The 17,070-nt window shown below is 39.8% G+C and overlaps 1 protein-coding gene across 5 annotated transcripts in view; it reads right to left on the minus strand.

Moving 5' to 3' along the window:
• FBXL13 (F-box and leucine rich repeat protein 13) overlaps positions 1–17,070 on the minus strand; it is a 72,269-nt gene that overhangs the window by 52,726 nt on the left and 2,473 nt on the right. For all 5 annotated transcript variants that reach the window (XM_083399524.1, XM_083399525.1, XM_083399523.1 and 2 more), the window contains exons 2-9: positions 14,494–14,597; positions 11,849–11,942; positions 9,933–10,000; positions 9,445–9,599; positions 7,514–7,623; positions 5,633–5,839; positions 4,744–4,839; positions 3,105–3,240 (exon numbers count right to left, since the gene is read on the minus strand). In XM_083399524.1, the coding sequence (XP_083255650.1) occupies positions 3,105–3,240; positions 4,744–4,839; positions 5,633–5,839; positions 7,514–7,623; positions 9,445–9,599; positions 9,933–10,000; positions 11,849–11,942; positions 14,494–14,597 (970 nt within the window). The remainder of the gene's footprint in view (positions 1–3,104; positions 3,241–4,743; positions 4,840–5,632; positions 5,840–7,513; positions 7,624–9,444; positions 9,600–9,932; positions 10,001–11,848; positions 11,943–14,493; positions 14,598–17,070) is intronic.

A 17,070-nucleotide genomic window follows, 5' to 3' on the forward strand; every position in this document is an offset into this window, starting at 1 on the left:
AATTAAAATGAAATAGACGGAAAACTGGCAACTTACCTTTAAATTTTCTGTAAACTTGCCCAGGAACGCCTCCTGTTTTTTAATTTTATTCCTTTACACTGTAATCCTATACACATATATTCAGAAGTCCCCATGAGTTCTGTGGGGTATACTCCTAGATATGTGGCACAGGATTGCAGCACAGCATTACTTCCTACAGTGATCTCGAGTATTGAAGAACTGACTACTAAGAGGGAAATACCTTCCGGTGGGTCCAAAGTAAGATGCAGGTGCCTGGCTAAATTTTAAAAGTTGAAACTTACAAAATATCTTTAAATATCCGTTATGGTCCCCACCCCCCACCCCCCGGAAACGGTGTTAGTTATTCACAGTATAGAAAGACAGGAAAGGATGACAAGGCAGATATTGGACTCAGAATAACACAGCTGTTGTTGTTGGGGGTGGGCTGGATTTACAGGCAACTTGAAGCCAGTTGCTGCAGGAAGAGAGTCTGCAACACTACAGAGTAAAAGAAAAATGGGAGGGATCTAATGTTTGACATTTGAAGCTGCAGCCCAGAAGCCAAACAAGTTCCTGGGGAATAAAGTGTTACTTCAGTGGCTAATAAAGTCTAAAACTGCTGAAATAGAAAAATGAGTGAATCCTGAATGGCCCCACAGAATTGCTAGAACAGGAAATGGGAACCTTAAACAGGCAGCGGAATTGTGTTAAAGCAGCAGTGCATTTTTTTTTATTTACTAGAAAGATTCATGGCTAAATTGGTAAATAATTCTTCTTCCTAATCGGTCCAAAGAAAAGTTCAGAAACTGGAATTTAGCATGAGAAATAGCTTTGAAAAGATAACTAGCTCTATAACTAACCTTCTTCAACTGGCAATTCATGGATGAATAATTAATTAATTACAATATGCCCAAGAAAGTGGGGACATCAAAAAAGGTATATAGACCTGAATTGTAGCAGCAGGACCAATGGTGGTCGTGACTCAAAATGAAATCTGAAAAATAACTTAAAATAGGGAAGTGCTTCTCTTTGTTCCTAAATTATTATTTTTTAAAAACCTACCTCAATTGAGCCATGATACAGTTTATTGACACAAAAACTTAATCATCAAGGGAAATTCTCAGCTACACAAAGGATAAAATGATTTACATGTCCAAGTATTTTTAAACTTTTCAGATACAAAGTTTATCATACTCATATATTAAACTTGAAACAAATATTGCACTGTATTCATCTGCATTATAGTCTTAAATGCAGGAGTATGTATAATGTTTGTAATATTATATTGTTTTGGTTAACATTTCTTCATCATAGAACCTTAATTTTAAAATGTGTGTCTTCCAGAACAATAACAAAAAGGCCATAGCATCTGAATTACCTTCATTATTTTACCAATAATGTGAAAGGAAGACTGATTCAACTCAAAAGCTCCAAAGAGTTTAAATGTACTGTAAATTTCCCAATGAACGAAAAAGAAAGACTGTAGTTATGGAACACCTAAGACAGAACAAAGGTTTGCAACAAGAGAAACCAAGAAAAAAAGAAAATACTTGGGCTCAAGGCAGAGTAGAATGGAGTGTGTTCATTCAGCAGCACAGTCTTCCAATTTTAATAAATAAAAAATCTGGTAATTTACTTTAGTGTCCTTGAAACAAGCTTAACAAGCTGAAACAAGCTTCTAGCAGCTTTATGCTGTGTAATGAGCCTGAACAAGAGATACAATAAGAGATACTATTGTCCACTTTTCAGCTGATTGCACGGAGGATGGAAAAATTAACATGTGTAGGACAATCTTTAAGAGGAAGTGAAAACAATGAGTAGTATACAGCTAACTTGTATCAGTGCAAGGATTTTCACTTGTGCAATTGAACTCACTGCCTCCCCATGCCCCTCCCCAATTCGCTCCAGAAGTTTTGGGGGAACTTCCAGAACACATTTGTGTGCTCATGTAATGATAAATCTATGGAAGCTATAAGCAATGTTTCCTGTTTCAGACTTGTGTGTCCTGTTCCTACCTTGTCTCAACCTTGACTACATTGTCTGGAACATGTAGGCAGGGTCAATCCTCATCCTTCTCCAGTGGGAGGACCACCCTGCTCTCCCATGTTGGCCCTCCATAGTGAGCTACACAGCCCTAAGAGACCAAGCCTAGCTAGCTATTTAGATGTTGCTGATGGTCTGTTTAATAGCAGTCTTCTTATATTCTCAGAGGAATCGGAGGATATGAATTGAGCAGCCTGCAGTAAATAATTTGGAGGTGCAGTTGGCTGCCAACCTATCTAGTGAACATAGGAACTAGCCTGTAAGTCCTTATCCCCAGGGCTTCTTAAGAAAGTCCCATGGAATTTTGCTTGGTATCCACCTCTGCTTACTCTTAACTATGGTTCCACTCTGAGGTCCAATCTAGTTATGAGAAATGAAAATGTAAAAAGAAACCCCCCACAAACAACCACAGAGCATAAGAAGAAGAATTTGCTACAAAGACAGCAAAAACCCAAAACTGGGCAAGATTGACAGGTGGGAAGAAAAACAAATACTGAGCCTTCACTTGGATTATTTACTCTATCTGCACTCTGCCCTTGCTGCTTATTCTCCAGGCCAACCAACACTGAGATGACTGGCTGAAGCATCTGCAGTTGAAAGTGTGGTTGTCTCACAAGTCTCAAGCTGAGTGATCTCCAGCAGTGCTGGCCTACAGCTAGCTTGGTTCCTTCTCCTTACCCCTTGTTAGTTACAAAAGGATAACCCTCATCTGGGAACTTCATTTGGGGCCCCAAAGTATGTGAATTTACATAATTGTAAACCTATTATACATTTTTCTGAATACAGTGGTACCTCTGGATGCAAACGGGATCCGTTCCATCTACGGGTCGCGATTGGCCACTTCCGCGCATGCGCATGATGTCATTTTGAGCATCTGCGCATGCGCAAGTGGCAAAACCCAGAAGTAACGCGTTCCATTACTTCCAGGTCGCCGCGGAGCGCAACCCAAAAAATGCTCAATCTGAAACATATTCAACCCAAGGTATGACTGTATTTCAAAAAGATGGACACATAAACAGCAAGACAATTAAAAGAAATTAGAAATTTAATAAAATGCTTACCAATATTTTTAAAAGTAAACCAATAAAGAGTAGAACAACCACGAAGATTCAAATTCAGCACATTAGTATGCCACTTCAGCAAAATATTTCCAGCTATGTTATCTTTAATCTTCTCTTTTACTGCAGAAAAATTAATCTAAACAGAAAATATATTCTGATATAATGAACAACGAAGAGTTCTATACATTAAAAATGTTAAGGTTCATTAAATCTGTCATCCTAAAAATACAAAAAATTGTTTCACTTCTGGAAGGTGAGTAGTTCAGGAGAATCAAATGAAAATACATTGAAGTCCAATGACAACAGGATATGGGTAGAGATATACAGGACAATATCTATGCTCGCCAGAGCAGCGATGTCACGCTGGCCACGTGACCCGGAAGTGTCTGCGGACAGCGCTGGCCCCCGGCCTCTTGAGTGAGATGGGCGCACAACCCTAGAGTCTGTCAAGACTGACCAGTACAGGCAGGGGTACCTTTACCTTTAATCTTTCAATGAGATTGACACAAGATTTTATTTCTTCTTAATTTAAAACAAAGCTGAGTCACTACTCCAAGTCAGCTGCACTTGGTGTCATTTCCATCAAACATTCTGGCCCCAATTTCCAAAGTGCTTGGCAGCCTAGCTACTGAGCACAGCTAAGCAGCCACTTGAAGAAGCAGCTTAGCTTAGTTTTAAGCTTGGAGAAAGAAATTCTCCCAAACTTGTGAAAGATGATATTCTAGGGAAAGAGGTGGGGATTATGGAGAGCCCTTCAAATGTTCATTGTTAGGAATCATTCACATTTTCCATATTTACTATTCATAAATTATTCATCTGTCTTTCACTGTTTTTTTAATCACTTTTGGTTTTTTTACAGTCTTCTACTGATTTAGTTGTGGGCCAGATTCAACTAAGGAGTCCTACTATTACAACAATGTACCAGTCATAATGCTCTTTGCCTTCTTGGGCTTGCCGCAGCTAATCAGTAATGATGGGGCTTGCTTTTGCACAGTGGTAGCATATTCCTCCTGCACAGCCAATGAATGCCAATTCCCACCCAGCAATCTTCAGCACCTGCTAAAGCAGCAGTGGTCCCCCCACCCTGGACTGAGATCTAGGGTTCTGCACAAAAGATTTTGGGCTCAGACCCCATGCTTTTCCTTGACACTCCTGTCTGAACAGCCCTGGAAAAGGCATGGGAGGCTGCATGGGGAAAGGAGAATTGGACAAAAATCTATCTCCAGCCTCTGTTGGATTGAAGCCCTTTTTCAAGAACAAAGGGGGCCCTTAGACTCTAAAACTTTGCCATCAATTTACATAAATCAATTTACATAAATTGATAAATTGATATGGGAAATACAATTTTTGATTGATTTTGGAATATTAGATAGCCAAATCAAAATTAGTTTATCTCTATCCAAAATGTGTATGTTTAAATAAGAGACTATAAGAAAATTACGTCTATGCAACAATTCTAGCCAAAACAATCATTATCATATGATACATAACTATTCTCTGACAGCACTATTAAATTTGAAGGACAATAGGCTAATTTAACAAGGAGAACCATTATTTATTGGGTTTTCTCTTCAATTCATTTAAAAAAATAAAAATAAAAATCTGGTACTAAATCTTGGTTTCAAGCATCTGTACTTACATTACTCCATACTGAACCCATTTGTGTCATTGCTTTCCAATTTCGGTTAACCTGAGCACATCTTGCCAAATCAATTATAGTTAAATAATGGAAGACCTAATTTCAAAACACAAAAACACAGTAACATGCAAAGCATTACTTAAGCTTAAAACTTGTCCATTATTGATCTTTAGCTTTTAGATTTCTCCTGGTTCAAAAAATATAGCTGCTGCAGCACTGTATCCGAGTATTCCTTTTTCAGATGTCTCATCACTCTAAAGTGTGACTAGGATATCTAATCCTATGACATTTAGGATAACTACTCGGAGTGATTCACCACTTGTCATTTTACAACGAATATCCCTCCCCAACCACCCCAACTCACATTTTCTCCACAAGATCAACACTTGAAGGGATTCCTCTGTCTTAATGACCCCCCCTCAACTTGAACAGGGGGTCACTTCCACCTCTCTAACCTGGTGGGAGTGCACAGGGTGGATGCTTGCCATCGGGGAAACCCAATGAACAGTAGGAAATATATAAGTTTATTTCACTCCCCACGCCACCTGCTGCCCCTGGTGCTTTGGGATAAAGTGTACATAAGTGGCAGCTTAGTACTGTTTAAAAACTTAAGAATGCAGGTAGAACATTCTAACTGGAGAGTGTCCTTAACACATAAAAAGAACTATGTCTGAGGCTCCACTAATTAGGACTCATGGCTCCAAAAAACTTGATCAAAGCTCCTGCCCTGCCCTTTTGCAGGTTCTGGCAAACCTACTATATCTGCAGTGAGAAGCTGGTATCTGCTAGTCAATTTTGTGCCTTTTGCTGCCTTCAGGTTTCTCCCTTGTGGACATACCTGAGCCTTCAGAGAAGCTTGAATTAAACCTATTAAACTCTGGTTACTAACCTGGGCCACTGCTCTTTCTGGCAGTTTTGCCATATGATCTCTGCCTGATTTTATAGGTGGTGCTGATATATAATCTTCATGCGAATGTCTTAAAGAGTGACTTTTTTCTTTCTCCTGTTTTTCATGCTTTTCATGCCTTTCACGTTTTTCACGTTTTTCACCATGATAGTCAACACTAAGAAAATCTTCAGATTCTTCTACTATTTGCTGCCAAATGTACACAAAAAGGACAACAAAGTTAACATTTTCTTTATTCAAACTACAGTCTGGTTTTGACAAATGTAAGAAATCAGTTCTCAAACTACATGAGACTTTAACTGTGTCTTTGCATCTAACATGATTTTTTTAAAATGTAAATTGCATCAGTTAAGGGAGGTGATAATTAATGGGCACAGAACAGGCCTCAAAGGGAAATGTAACTTTCCTCCCCTACCGTGGTCCTGAGGAAAATTGCTTTTTTGAAGCTGTCACTTCCACTACAGCTTGGATTCCATTAGTTGTCATATCTCTCAGCTAATACAATTTGCACTGGAAAAAAGGCCTTCACATGAAAACACATGGACACAGCAAACCCAAACTATTTTTACTTACAACTTTGAAACTGTGAAGGGTTACAACTTTTTAAGCCAAATTAAATTTTCCACCCTTCCAGTTTTGTAGACTAGTACAGAACCGAAGAGTAGTGAAACCCGCTGCATGGTCTTATAGCAAAACAATGTGGTTTCAGAATGAGATATCATGGTGGCCAATTTTTTTCTGTGTAAACTGCCCCATCTGTGCTGAACCTGTAAATCTCCTAATCTATGGACTACTGGGCAGTCATGAGGCACATAGTTTCTATGGAAATGAATCAGTATTTGCTCACTTGCATTTTTAATTAGACACTTTGCACTGTGCATACCCACTCAGATCAGAGCAGCTGGCAAAATGTAGTAAATAAAAGGGGAAGAAATGGAGGCAGTGAGAGATTTTACTTTATTGGGTTCCATGATCACTGCAGATGGTGACAGAAGTGACGAAATTAAAAGACGTCTGCTTCTTGAGAGAAAAGCAATGACAGACCTAGACAGCATCTTAAAAAACAGAGACATCACCTTGCTGGCGAAGGTCCGTACAATTAAAGCTATGGTTTTCCCAGTACAGTATACCCTGGGTTGCAGACACTTCAGGTTGCGTTTTTTCGGGTTACAGACCTACCGAAGTACCGGAACTGGTTACTTCCAGGTTTCGGTGGTCGCACATGCACAGAAGTGCTAAATTGTGCTTTGCACATGCACAGAAGTGCCGAATCGCAACCTGTGCATGTGCAGACGGGCTGCTGCGAGTTGCAAACGCTGCGAGTTACGAACGTGCATCCCGCACAGATCACATTCGCAACCCAAGTGTCCACTGTAGTGATGTATGGAAGTGAGCGCTAGACCATAAAGAAGGCTGATCGCCGAAGAATTGATGCTTTTGAATTATGGTGCTGGAGGAGACTCTTGAGAGTCACATGGGCTGCAAGAAGATCAAACGTATCCATTCTGAAGGAAATCAGCCCTGAGTGCTCACTGGAAGGACAGATCGTGAAGCTGAGGCTCCAAGACTTTGGCCACCTCATGAGAAGAGAAGACTCCCTGGAAAAGACCCTTATGTTGGGAAAGATGGAGGGCACAAGGAGAAGGGGACGACAGAGGACGAGATGGTTGGACAGTGTTCTCGAAGCTACCAATATGAGCTTGATCAAACTGCAGGAGGCAGTGGAAGACAGGAGTGCCTGGCGTGCTCTGGGCCATGGGGTCACGAAGAGTCAGACACGACTAAACAACAACAACAAAAATGAATTTCTAAAACATGTATTGGAAGAGCACAGAGGTAATCAAAACATCATAGAAAACATACCTCACTGTATTTTTTAGCTTTTTTAGTAAAGCCAGTCTGTTTTCGCCAAGCCTTTAAGACAATCATCTGTAAAGAGAAATCAAAGATTCTCCCAAGCCTCCTTGCTGCTGCTGGATAAACAACATAAATGGAAAAGCAGGAACTTTATTAACAAGCAGTAATTTCCATTACCTTTTGACTGAAGCAAGGAAGTTGGTTGACTCTCAAAGCTGGTTCAGATAGTGATCTGAACCAGCAGTCTCCAAACTTTTTGAGTTTGGGGGCTGTTGTGGGAATTCTAAAATATCAGTTTCATCAACCAAAAAACTGGTGATGTTCAGAACCCATCTACTCACAAATAACCAGGTAAAAGACATAAATATTCTCTGAAACAAATAAACGAATCCAAAAATAAGCAGGCCACGCCTCCCCCAAAAGCAGGCAACCCCCAACAAATAAACAGTCAAATAAAAACATTTTTTTAAAAAAAATAGTAGTGGGGCCTTGGCATTTACAAAGAGGAGAGGTGTCCAAGAGCACTATGGTGCCACAGGCATTCCATTAGGGACCCTGAGCAAACCACAGTTTTATCCTGGCCTGTTTTAACTAACCATAATAAAGATGGCTACCGTATTTTTCGCTCTGTAAGACGCACTTTCCCCCTCCTAAAAATTAAGGGGAAATGTGTGTGTGTCTTATGGAGCGAATGCAGGCAGGAGGCTCTGCTCAGCACTCCCTTTAATGAGCCGCGTGGAGCGTATGTGCGGCTCTTCGGGGCTTTTCCCTGAGGAGGGAGAAGGGCTGCCCTCCTCGGGGAAAAGCCCCCAAAAACCGCACACACACTCCGTGTGCTCTTTAAAGGGACCGCGGCTCTTAGGGGAGCTTTAGCCACGCGCAGCCTCTCCCGGGTAGGGGATGAAGGCTCCCCTTGCCCGGGACAGGCTGCGCGCAGCTGTCCTATAAGCCAGGACAGCCAGCGGGATCACTGCACTGCGATCCCTCTGGCTGTCCTGGCTTCTTGCTTAGCCGCGGGCAGCCTCTCCTGGGCAGTGGGAGCCTTCATCCCGCTGCCCGGGAGAGACTGCGCGCGGCTATCCCATAAGCCAGGACAGCAAGCGGGATCGCTGCACAGCGATCCCGCTTGCTGTTCTGGCTTATGGGATTCAGAATATTTTTTCCTTGTTTTCCTCTTCCAAAAACTAGGTGCGCCTTATGGTCTGGCGCGTCTTATGGAGCGAAAAATACGGTAATTTGATCTTCTGAACCAGGCCTCAAAGGAAATTGATGAAAAATTGGGTATTATTTCCTTCTTTTTTAACAAAATGGATTCAGATTTACGGTACTGTAATTTGCCTACTCATACACGTAGATATGAAAGAAGGGTTTATATCAGTGGTATTCTCACTCAACCAATGTTTTATCATTTTTATCATTTTGGTGAAGATGCTTGGAGACATGTTCTGTTGCATATGCTGACTGTTTGTGTGTGTGTGGAATACACACACACATATACATATCTATACAATATAAAATATAAAAAACTGATGTCATTTGATAGAAATCTCATCTTTAACCGTTGCCTGATATACAATGTAGGATAAGTAAACAGTTACTAGTAAAAGCAGCTATATCTTTAAGGTAAAATAACAGAAGGTTTTTCAGCCTAGTGAAGTAGATATAAGAATCATTGGGGGGGGGGGGAGAATTATACTAATACATTTTTGAATGACCCTGGGCAAGCTGTAATTAATAAAAATGAAATATGCTTTTGGGACTTTGTAGCAGTCAAATAAAACCAATTCTAGTGAGTCAAATTCCACTGTCAAAATGAATCTCACATTTTGAAAATACATCTAAAGGTACTGTTCAAGAGGCCCAAGCAGCACCTGTTGTGATCTATGAGATAGTAAATAGTTGTAACTAAATTGGCCACCTGTTAGTGCTAGACTTACTTTTGTGTTGTTCATGGCGAAACTTCAACCAATCTCTCCACTGCTGTAACTTTAATTTTAATTGTTTTTGTTCATAGAAGTGTTTTGCAAAAGCCATCTTTCTCTGAAAAATTTCCCTAGAAATTTTCCTCATAGAACAATACTCAATCCAGGCACTGCAATTATTAAGCCACAATAAACAATATATTAATGAAGTTTTTACCTGAATGAAAGAAAATGGGAAAATGTAATTTCATAGGAAGTATATGGGGAATATATACATACATATATATATATATATATATATATATATATATATATATTAATTCAAACAAAATGTAAGGAGCAAATCGAAGGAACAATATATTTTTTCTAACATTTTTCTTAAAATGCCATGACTACCCAATATGTGACTTTGCACTAAATAGCCTATTTAGTATGTGATCATGTTGAATTGGAAATGAAGTACACGTAATGTTTTTATATGCTAAAGGTAACCAAATACTTACTCAAAGCACATTCTCTTTAAGTTAATGCTATAAAAGTCCCATGCTCTATCACATAAATCCTCAGTCATCTAAAATGTAAATGCATAAATAAAATTGCATCAAAATGGAGAATATGTACACAAATAAAACTTTCTATGTTGGTATTGTCATATAATTAATTGTAAAATGTAATTGTACATTTGTTGACAGTTATGTTAAGAGATTGAACACTAGATTCAGCCCCCTCCAGATAATTATAACTAACTTCACTTCCATCGTCAGCTGTTACAATATTCTGATTGCATGAAATCAAACAATAATGCAACCAATGCAACTGAAATAGTTTAGATTGTGAAGTAAAAGGAAATTCAGCCATTGTTAAAGCAGTTCATTGTTTGAGGAAGTAAGTACAATTCTCATGAGCCTATGCATTTGTAATAACAGTAATAACCACAGCTGCAGTTACTTCTTGTCCTTTTACACCAGGGTGGGCAGATCAAGATCTACTGGTAGATCTCTTGGGTAACTTGCAGTAGATCAGCAAGGATTCAGACTCCAAACTGCTTAACTATAAAGGTAAAGGCAAGGGACCCCTGACAATTAGGTTCAGTCATGACCCACTCTGGGGTTGCGGCGCTCATCTCGTTTACAGCTTCCGAGTCATGTGGCCAGCATGACTAAGCCGCTTCTGGCGAACCAGAGCACTGCACGGAAACGCTGTTTACCTTCCCGCCGGAGCGGTACCTATTTATCTACTTGCACTTTTATGTGCTTTCAAACTGCTAGGTTGGCAGGAGCAGGGACTGAGCAACAGGAGTTCACCCCGTCACGGGGATTCAAATCGCTGGAATCGCTGGCCTTCTGATCAGCAAGTCCTAGGCTCTGTGGTTTAACCCACAGCACCATCCGTGTCCCAACTATATAACTATAGACACACACAAAAAGGCTTCCCTCCTCTAAATTAGGTGGTTGAGATGAAAAAAGCTTTGGGGTGGAGTGGGGTGGAATAGAAATAGATTTTTGTGTGACAGGACTTTGAAGTTAGCTTTGGTATAGAAAATAAAATCCTGAACTAAGCTGAGAATGGGCTTGCTCAGAAACATCCTGCCTTTTAGTTCAAAGTATGCTGCCCTCTTTCCTGCCACTATTTTGCACTTTGCTCTGGTCAATGGATCTCAGAGTTATAGTAAAATAACTAGGTTGAACCCGAAAGTCCGATGTCTGCCCATGATTGTTTTACAAAAACAAAAAATAAAAGCCATCTGCCTCTACTCTCTTTTAGGCACGCTTTCCCCTCCAATCACTTAATTGTAATTGAGATTATGAAAGGGTTAAATTGCCCTCCACTATACTGATGTGCTCAAAAGGTCCATATGAGGCACCAAAAGAGGACCGGAAAGCCCAAATTATTGGCGGCACATTTTAGCCCATCAGGGGAACCATACTGGCCACATGACCCAGAAAGCTGTCTGTGGACAAACGCTGGCTCCTCAGCCTGAAGAAAGATGTGTGCTGCACCCCATAGTCAAGTTTGACTGGACTTTACCGTCCAGGGGTCCTTTAGCTTTAGCTTTACTGTTCCAATTGCACAATCCATTTTCAGAACCTAAAATGAAAAGGATGCCAACAATCTGGAGGACCAACTGTAAGATTTAACTTGAAATTTTATTAAATTATTTCCTTATGCCATATTTTCTGGCAGCACAATCTTAATCATGTTTATCCAGATGTCCCTCTGAGTTTAATGGGTACAGAGTAGCTGTGCTGATGCTTTATATTATGAGGTCTTTGGGAGTAGGGATCTTTTTTCTCTCAATACTTTCAGTCAAAGCAGAGTATTAATCCAAAAAAAGTATAATTCTTTGTAAAATACATTTGAGGATAGCAACTGTTCTTACTCCACTCAGAGTTAGCCAAAAAGGTTCAGTAATACTTACCAGTTGATCATCATCCAGTCCCAAAAGGGTGTGTAAATATGTATCTGAAATTGCTTTTAGTCTTAGACTTAGGTCTGGATCAATACACGTGTCCCTGGTGGGGGGTAAAATAATATTACTTTTTGTATGCATCACATGATTACATAACAGTTTCCATTTTCCGTTAACACTAATAGCACCACTATTAAATTATTCTGTATTACTGAACCATAGTTTTAAAAGCGATTTCCAGACGATCTGTTTATTGAGCATTCATTCTGATTTGTTTGCAGGGAGACTAGATGATGTTAGCTATTTATTGAGCATTCATTTTGATTTATTTGCAATTAGATGATGTTATCCCCCACTTTCCAGTGCATTTCCCCATGTCATTTTCCTTGTAAATGGTTTGAATGGGGGGGGGAAAGGGGAAGCAGATTTGTTGTGCAAATGAACCCAATCAATTTTGTGCAACCCGATTCTGCTAGTATGTGACTGAATCCTAACCTTAAAGTGCGTGTTTGGAAGTGCCCAAAACAATTTTTGAGGTAACTAACACTTAATGTTGTGTTCAGAGACACTGGTTACATTTGTATGTAATTATAGGCCAAAATTTTGCTGTTTATCAGGAATAAGCAGCATGCTGGTACATACCACCCTTGGAGTGAGTGGGATAGACAAACCTAAAAGCTTTGGTCCTCTGTTACATCCTAACCAGCCTGAAGCCCTGGAGCAACAAATAATGATGCTTCCTGGTTTGTTTCCTTGGACTCTTGCCAGAGGAGCAACGAATAGGGAGCATTCACCAGCACACTGCTTATTCCTAATAAACTGCAATAAGCCAGAAAGTCTGGCATATCATTACACATGAATGCAGCCACTGTTAAATATTTATGGAATGAAATAAAAACAATAAATGTTACTACACCATGGGAAACACTGTTTTCCAAAAATCCAACTTTACTGCTGATATATTTTAAACAGTCCGTTATTTTAACAATTCTAATTCTTCTATGGTAATGTTGAAAAAAGCTTTTCGTATAGATAAAATGTAAAGCCTCTGTCTGCATATCCTTGCCGGGGGTGGGGGGGTGAAGCAAACTGGACAGAACCATTCCAAATATTGTTCATTTCTGAGCAATTCTGAAACACATTCAAGCACTCTCCAAGAATAACTTGCAGAAATAACTTTTAAATTATCGCTTTTGTTGCTTGGCACAAAACCAATTAAAAACTGAAACAATTCAGAAATTGAACTACAGTTCATCATTGCTATTTTCCCTATCAGGTTTCTTTCATCTTATCTCAAACTTGAACACATGGGCTGCCAACGTAGTGACTCAAAGTGTACATTTATTTTAGTTACTATTTTAAGACATTGATATGCTACTTAATTTGCATTTCTAAGCAGAAAATTCAGAAATAAAACATGTCCCTGGAGGGGCCTTCCCACAAGGTCCCATCTACATGGAAATTATGCTTAAACCATCAGGTCAAGAGCACTTCACGGTACTAGTACTGCAGGGGGAAGTAGATGCCAAAATTCTAAACCTCACCTAGAAGTGATCTGATCATGACAATGATGGTCACAGAGATGCCCCCTACATTCAGACAACCATCTCACCATATAGAACAATGACATACCGTATTTTTTGCCCTATAGGACGCATTTTTCCCCTCCAAAAATGAAGGGGAAATGTGTGTGCGTCCTATGGGGCGAATGCAGGCTTTCGCTGAAGCCTGGAGAGCGAGAGGGGTCGGCGCGCACCGACCCCTCTCGCTCTCCTGGCTTCAGGAGAGCCCCAGCGCCAGCCCCACAAGGTCGGGGGACAGCGGGGAGGTGGAACGCCGCCATCCCGCTGCCTCCCGATGTGGTCTGAAGGCGGGCGGCGGGGAGAAGAGCGCAAGCTCCGGGGACAGCTGGGAGGCACAGTGCGTCTTCCCGCTGTCCCCGGACCTGGTCTGAAGGCTGGCGGTGGGGAGAAGAGCGCAAGCTCCGGGGACAGCGGGGAGGCGCAGTGCGTCTTTCCGCTGTCCCTGGACCTGGTCTGAAGGCGGGCGGCGGGGAGAAGAGCGCAAGCTCCGGGGACAGCTGGGAGGCACAGCGCGTCTTCCCGCTGTCCCCGGACCTGGTCTGAAGGCTGGCGGTGGGGAGAAGAGCGCTTCTCCCCGCTGCTGGCCCGCAAGCGCCTGGGGGGGTTTTTTCTTTATTTCCCCACCAAAAAAAAAAAACTTGGTGCGTCCTATGGGCCGGTGCGTCCTATTGGGCGAAAAATACAGTATGTTCTGTCTTGGCAACTTGAGACTGTCTTATGGTTGCCATAAAAGTAATGAGATTTGAAGTAGAACTAGAGATGGTCTCACCATGGATGCTGAAGTTAACCAGAACTATAGTACTTTTCCTGGGTTTCTCCAACTCCAAACTCAAGGACTTGTTTTCAATTAGAGTGAAAAATGTAAGAAAAACATTAACACAAAACAGAAAGAACAGAAAAGCATTCCCCTGTCTTCACTTCATCTCTGCAGGGGAGTAGGATAAAGCTGTAGAACTTTTTTGTATTCCCACTCACTTCAGGATTGAACCCTAAATAACATTTCCCCATATTTCAGTATTCTACAGCTTGCCACACTATTTATAGTCTACACAGAAAAAATATCATACATACCATAAAATACTATATAGACCTTTTTCCATTACTTCTTTGAGCTTTTCTTCTAAAAACCTGAGTGGATCATCTGGACGCATAGCTAGCAGACCACACAACAGGGCCTGCAATGAAAAATCCACATTTGGAATTGTAATAAATATAACAAATATACTTGTATAAAAGTATAAGACAAACTTTTAAATATTATTACCTTTATACATTCTTCTGAAAGCATTATGAGTGGCTGGGGCAACCCAATCAGACTGGTGGGGTACAAACTTAAAAAATAAAAAAATAAAATGATATAAAAATATTTTGTCCCTATTTAAATTGAATAGACAATATTTTTCCAAGTCGTTTCATTTTGGTAAATAAATGAAAACGTCTTTATTTTACAGTTGCTTTCTTCAGAATAGTTCCCTCATCCAGCTCCTCTCATCAAAGCTATCATACAAACTAAACCAGTTACACTATGATTTCAACTAACATGCAGCTAGCTCCATGATCCTCAGATGCCTGCTTCATTGATTTATAAAAGCTAGTCTGTAAATTGTGTTCTTTAATCATAACTTGATTCTTACTGGACATGTCCTTTTTGTGGGATCAATATCAGCCCCAAATAACCAGCATGATTAGCTCTAGTTAATGGTTGAGGCCATGGAGTAAACAGTCCTCCCAGGCTTAGCTAGGTCCCACCCCCACATCTTGGCAGAAAAGCTTAGCAAAGCCTTTGTTCATTCTCTTCCACCGTGTGAATCCAACCAGAAAGGGCACCGGGCTGATCACTTTAAGCCCAGACCACATGACTTAAGCAAGCCATATTTGTGTTTCTATCAAATAATTTAGAAACACTTAGCAATTTTGAAACTAAATTGTACCATGTGTTTCCTTGCTGCTCTTTGGAAAAGCACATAAATTTGACCTTTAAAGAGTTTGTAAGCAAACCAATTTTTAATTTACCAAACCTGTAGTCTCTTTGACAGCTAAGGGCAAGGAAATTAGAAGGGGAAATAATAATAATAATAATAGGTTAAAAGGTCAAGCAGCCTATATTTCTACGTTTTATTTTGCTGCATGTTTTGCAATTAATAATAATAATAATAATAATTTATTATTTGTACCCCGCCCATCTGGCTGGGTTTCCCCAGCCACTCTGGGCGGCTTCCATAGAAACCAAAAATACACTAAAATATCACAGATTAAAAACTTCCCTGAACTTCCCTAAATCTCTACTGGGGCTCTTTCACCAAGAGTATTTGTCCCAAAACCTGAATCTAAGCATTCTGGGAATTCTTCTTTATTTTTATTTTTAACCAGTTACAAAAAATACATTTCCAAAAACCAACATTTAGCATACACCCTTTCTCACAAACTGAACATTTCAGTTACCAAAGAAAGGTCTATTTTTCATTTCATGAAATGTTTTTTTTTTTTATAATATTTTTATTAGGGTTTTTACATAAAAGAAGAAAAAAACAAAAGAAAAATACAAAAATGCAAAAATACAAAAAGACAAAAACAACAACACAGAAAAAACAAATAAAAACAATTCCATTTTCGTAGTATTCCTTGCATTTATTTCCCAGACTTCCCCACACCTCCCCTCACTGTATTCCAATTCAAATATTTAATCAGCAAATTCCTTCCCTCTATCTTAACTTAATCTTTATCTTAATATCTTAATGTCCTAATCTTTTCTTAATATCTTAATATATTAAACCTTTTAATTTTACACCTTTTAACCTTCGAATTTTCCATACTCCTTCACCACTTTGTTGCTAATAACCTTTTAACCTCAATCCGATGTCATTCTAACATTCATTAATCTTATAATATTTCTGTAAATAGTCTTTAAAAATTTCTTCCAATCTTCTTCTACCGTCTCTTCTCCCTGGTCTCTGATTCTGCCACATTTCATGAAATGTTATGAAAGCATTGTGTCTGTGTTATGCACTCCACATTTTAGTCAACCTTTGGGGAGACACACAGCAAGCTTACAACTTGGCTCTAAACTTCCATTCTGACAAAATAACAGATCCACCTATCAACCTTTGGAAGAGAGCATCTCTTATTCAATCAGAGCACATAATTCTTTAGTTATACAGTACTTTCCAGTTCCCAATCCCATCATCTTTAAGCTCATGTTTGACAATGTAGTACTCTAAGTCTGTAACTGCCACCTACTGCCTAAATATCAAACTGCACTCCCTATTCTCTCCCTAGCTACCCCTCGTCATTTGAAACCCAATCCCAAATAGATGTTAACTAATAAGATTACCCCACTTGGGTTTGTACTGTGTTCTTGGGTTTGTACTGTATTCTTTCCATAAGAATATATGGCTGCTCACAAACTTGGTATTCCGATTTTAACACTGAAGAGGCTTTTCAAGAGAGTAACTAAACAGAAAGCTGTTTTCCCCCCTGATGGATTAAAAAGGCATGGTATTTCCAATATAAAAGCAGAATGTAACATTAACATCTTCCTGCTTTGGCCGCAAGCCATATGACTTGAATTTCAAATTTCATTTGCATTAAATTATTTTAGTCTTTCCATATTCTGCCTATATATGCCAGTTTATTTGTCCATGGGGTGAT

The sequence above is a fragment of the Podarcis tiliguerta genome (genome assembly GCF_965153285.1).
Source record: "Podarcis tiliguerta genome assembly, chromosome: 10".
In the NCBI taxonomy this organism is placed as follows: Eukaryota; Metazoa; Chordata; class Lepidosauria; order Squamata; family Lacertidae; genus Podarcis; species Podarcis tiliguerta.